At 40.8% G+C, this 4,794-nt stretch overlaps 1 protein-coding gene across 1 annotated transcript in view; it reads right to left on the minus strand.

Moving 5' to 3' along the window:
• Positions 1 to 718: 718 nt before the first annotated feature.
• ZCCHC24 (zinc finger CCHC-type containing 24) overlaps positions 719 to 4,794 on the minus strand; it is a 115,394-nt gene continuing 111,318 nt past the window's right edge. Inside the window, exon 5 of the mRNA XM_009275446.1 lies at positions 719 to 1,005. Coding sequence (XP_009273721.1) covers positions 892 to 1,005 — 114 coding nt within the window. The 3' untranslated portion in view covers positions 719 to 891. The remainder of the gene's footprint in view (positions 1,006 to 4,794) is intronic.

Consider the following 4,794-nt stretch of genomic DNA (forward strand, 5'->3'; position numbering starts at 1 on the left):
TTCTTATCCCCCCTTATTCACAGTAAATTTAGTGTGCTTGTGGCCTAATGAACAGCCCATACACATACAGGGACCTTTTCCGCGGGATTATATGACAAGAGAAGGATCTGTTAGTCGCCCAAGCAAGCCAATTTTGTCTCCTTCAAAAACCTCTTGGAATCCTTCCTGATGCTCTGGGTCCCATTATGGCATTCCCTTTCTACCCAACTCACACCCTCAAACAATTATTCACTTTTTTTTTGCCGCGTCCTGCAAAAATGATTTTGCCTAAGCCCTGCCCAAGCGATGGTAACAAATAGAAAAAGTCCAAGAAAGCAGCAGCACAAAATTCTCAGACTTTCTAAAACTGGGAAAACAATAATTTTCCTTCTTTTATGCCGTGGCTTGTTTCATCTTCCTTTGTCTTGTCATATAATAGGAATAACGTTCATGTTGTGGGAGAGTGCTTGCAATTAGTGGCCCCGCAGTTATTTAACCTCTGCAAAAGCCATACATATAACGTATATTCCTTGTGAATATTATACCTTGCCTATTGAATAGTACTTCATTTCACCTGGCCATGATATAGGGTCTGTGTAAACAATCAGCAGAACCCGCAACCGCGGTTCTGTTGTGGACACTATCAGTGACGCTTTATATATGTGTGTGTACATATATATATAAATTTACATATATATGTATGTATACAAATCATAGTCCTGTAAATACCTGTTGCATGCGTGCGCACGCACAGGAGAAATGTTATATTCTATTAATGGTAAGGCATATTATTAGATAGGCAATATTGGCAATTATTTTAGCTTTTATCTTGATTTGTTGTGTTGCTGTTGATCGCATGCTGCCAGAGGATCTTTAAGGATGATGGGGACGGGAAGAGGCCACTTTGAAGGTTTATTGCACACGGCGGCAGTAGTAGCCCAAAACTTTGCACTTCTCACACAGATGCTGGGGATGTTCTTTGCTCTGATCCGAAACATCCAGGCCGTCCGGCTTTTCCAGGGGTCTCTGCAGTGAAGGGAAGGAAAGCAGATTAGATGCAAGGTTTTGTCACTGTTACTCTTTATTATGCGTGTGAAGCCTACTTTCATGCTTAACTGAACTTTCTCCTAGTAATTATAAAGGTAGTGTATTTCCTTCCTGAAGGGATGAAATATTTTTTCAGCTCTGCATTGGTTCAGAGTGGCCTCACAACTTAATGTCATTCTTCTTTGTAGAGGCGGTGGTAACTTTGTGGTAGACAAATTACTAACAGACTGAATTGGGGACTACATTTATAAAAGCAGTAACACAGAAGAGTTTTTATTCTCTTGGCTCTGGTAACTGAGATGTCCCAAAGGCATTAACACCTCAGGCATGGGAATCCCATTACCCAGCAATGCCAGCAGGGGTTACCAACGTTAGGACTAGCTGCTACGACAAGAAAACTGTCTTACCCATGCACAGATATTACATAGTTAAGTGAGGTTTTCCCAATACTCAGTCCCATATTTCTGAGGCTGAAATTTTTGAGGTAGAGCAGCTGCAAAGCTATTACTAAAAAAAAAAAACAAACCCAAAACCCAAACCAAAAAACCCCAAACAAAAAACCCCAACCTCACAACGCAACTCTTTGCCCTGAACCTGAGTAATAAATTGGCTATATATTTTTAATAATATTTGTGAAATCACAGGGTTGGAGGTATATTCAGCTAAACAAGGGAATGAAACTGCTTTGGTTTTAGTAGATCTTTGTTCTTTAATTTTCCATGACATGTAAAGGGTTTCACAATCATTCCGAAAATAAAATACCCATGTTAAATATCACAGTAAGGTTAAGCGTTTGGAAAATCTAATAGGTAGAGAGGTGATAGAGATGTGAGGTAGGACATCATAAAGCGCACCATTTGTTTGAAAAAACCAAACAAAATTCCCTAACCCGTCATTTCTGGTTTTGTGAAATGTGCCTGAAAGACTATTTCATTGCACAGTGCCTTCCCATGAAGACAGCGGTTGTTCTAGGGGACTGCGGTAGAGACAGCATGTGGTGTGAAATCTGAAAACAAGCCATAAGCTTATCACTGTTCTCACAGGGATACTAGACTCTTCCTTATCTCTTCAAAATATGATGCTTGGAGCAGGGGGTGGATAAATATAAATTACAAAATTATGGCCGTGTATCTTTTCACACCTTTCCTAAATCCTAAAGACTTCCCTTTAGCTGTAAAATCTTAAAGTACACCTGATCATCTAAGTTTTCATTTATAAGTTCTTTATTCCAAAGCCACCCACCTGAGACCCTGTGGATAGGAAGAACAGAGACATTCAAAGCTTTTTATTTTTTGGCTATGTAAGACTGCAAGAACAGCTCATAATCCAGAGAATAGAAGGGTTTCTCAGCTCTCTGAATAGCGAAAATGAGACAAAATATGTTCTATTATCCTGAACGAGGGATGTCTGCACATTCTTGGTTGGTTGTATTGGATTATAAGTACAACGCTCATTATATTGCACAGCTAGTAGAAACAATATATGGTATGGGAGTAGTGGTGATTGCCAACGGTTTGTTACTGATTCAATGTTCTTACCCATGATATTGCCTGAAGTTTTGTCTGTCCTGGGCCACATATTATATGTCTCTGAGTTTAACTTTATTTCCAATTTAATTGCAAATTGGATTTCCTGTATCAAGTAGGGGATAAGGAAGGTAGATGGACCCCTCATCTCCTCTAAATCCTTTAACCTCCCTCTGCAACCCCCTTGAGCTTTGAATGACTTGTTGAATGTCAGTATGTTAGGATTTGAGATCAGAACCAGCAATCCTGTTTCTAGGCTTGCAACCCAACCACTGGTGCAGGCAGTGCTTCTGCCACGACACAGGCAAGTTGAAAAAGTTTATTTGGTCGGAAAAACTGCCCTTCTGCCTTTTGTACCACTTATTCCGCCAACATCTGCCCACAAATTTTCTTCATGAACTTGCATTACATAAATGTAGTCAAAGATGATGCTCAGGTTCAGGAGTCCCAGGAGTTAATTTGCACTCCTCAACGGAGAATTTGGGAGTTTTGAAATGCTACACTTAAAACAGGCTATTCGACTCGGCTCTGATTGCTTCTACATGCTAGCTGTGCTCTGATTAAAGAGAAAAAATACAGCAGTTATCATGTTTATTGATATAAGCCAGATTTTTTTTTTAATATGCAAGGCCTTGGGAATCATTTTTCCTGGAAATAGTGCAAAGGACATTGGGAATGCCTTGAAGCGCCAAGAGATTTTGGACGGTTTTCAGAAACAATAGCTCTCCGTGGTTTGCTTTCCCCCTGCGTTGATTGAGCTCAGCTTTTTGGCCTGCAAAGCATTTCGATTTCAGAAATGTTATTGTTACCAGTGTGTTACGACACAGAGCGGGGTTACAAACGCAGGAAAGCAGGTTGCCAAGGGCCAGCTGGAAGAAGCGGAGCCGAGCAGACCCCGGGCTACGTTTCTGGTGAGGTGGTGGAAGGCTGAAGCTTCGAAACTGGTAGTGTGCTTGCGTGGTTTGTGTCCCAAAAACACTTCAATCCAACTTTCGCATAAAATGAAGTCCCAGCTTATCTCCATTTGCTGTTTTCTCTTCGTGGGTTTCTTGTAAGGCAAAAAGAACCCTTCAAACACCCTGAGAAGCAACTGTTCTTGTCCTGCTGCTATTTGTCTGTTACTAATTGTGGAGGACTTCAAAATAATAACCTTACACCCTTGCAACCTTTCTTACACCGTGCTAAAAGGGTAGGACGTTAGGCAGCCAAAGAGCTGGGTGTCCATCAAAGTTGGACGTCCTTGGCACAGGATGACCTCGGACAATTCTCACCAGCTTTGGCGTGGTGGAAGCAGAGGGGAAAGGAGAAGATGCCGGCGCAAGAGGGGTGCGGCAGGGTCGGGCTGCTGCACACTGTGTATTAGTTTTGGGGATTGCCTGAATTATGCAGGAGATCCGAATAGCTGAGGAGGCTGCAAGACTTCTGTGCTGCTGCTGAGAGGCCGGTAGCATGAAAAGTCAACCATGTGTTTGGAGAGGGTGTGGAGAAGGGGACAGGCTATTTGGCTGAAAAAATAATTCCTTTCCTTAGAAAGAGGTGAAATGAAGCATGTAAAACAACAGAAAATCCTGCTATGTTTCTCTGGGAGAGTTATGCTTTTCTTCCATTAAATGGAGAGTTTAAATATAATACTTCAATTTTCATTGTCTTTTTTAAATGCAAGCATCCAGGATTTGGCAGTCCATATTTTCAGTAAAAACTACAGGGATGGGCACTCTTACATTCTTCATTTTTGTGCGTCTTTCTTTAATTTTCTCCTGGTAGTTGCCGGGTGGAAATAATCTTGTGCAGCTCCACCAGGAAAGCATTTGGTGGTGGTGACTAAAGCTGTTGCCTCAGGGGAATGAAGCTGAAATAAATTTAAATTTATATAGCAATTCCTGTCCTGCAAATTAACTTTTGATTGTGAACTATTGCTGTCCCAGTCTACATGTACTGAATGAACTCTGCATTCCCCACAAGTCAGTTTAAAACCCCAAAACTCTCAATAAAAAGCTTACTCTTCTGAAGTGTTAGGTGTCAGAGAAAATGTCACTAGGACATCCTTGATGAAAATTGCTTCCACTAAGAAGCAGAATGGAATAATGTGGCTGCTTGTGTTTGTATTTAGAAGATTGAGATTTTTTTTTTGCTGTAGAATGGAACAATTTGATTGCACCACTGATGGATAAAGGATCGCATCAAAATTCAAATGTAAGAAAACACTTAAATAATTTTCTGGACTCATTACCTTAAGTCTTAA

Source organism: Aptenodytes forsteri, unplaced genomic scaffold (assembly GCF_000699145.1).
Source record: "Aptenodytes forsteri isolate BGI_AS27 unplaced genomic scaffold, ASM69914v1 Scaffold353, whole genome shotgun sequence".
NCBI lineage: Eukaryota > Metazoa > Chordata > Aves > Sphenisciformes > Spheniscidae > Aptenodytes > Aptenodytes forsteri.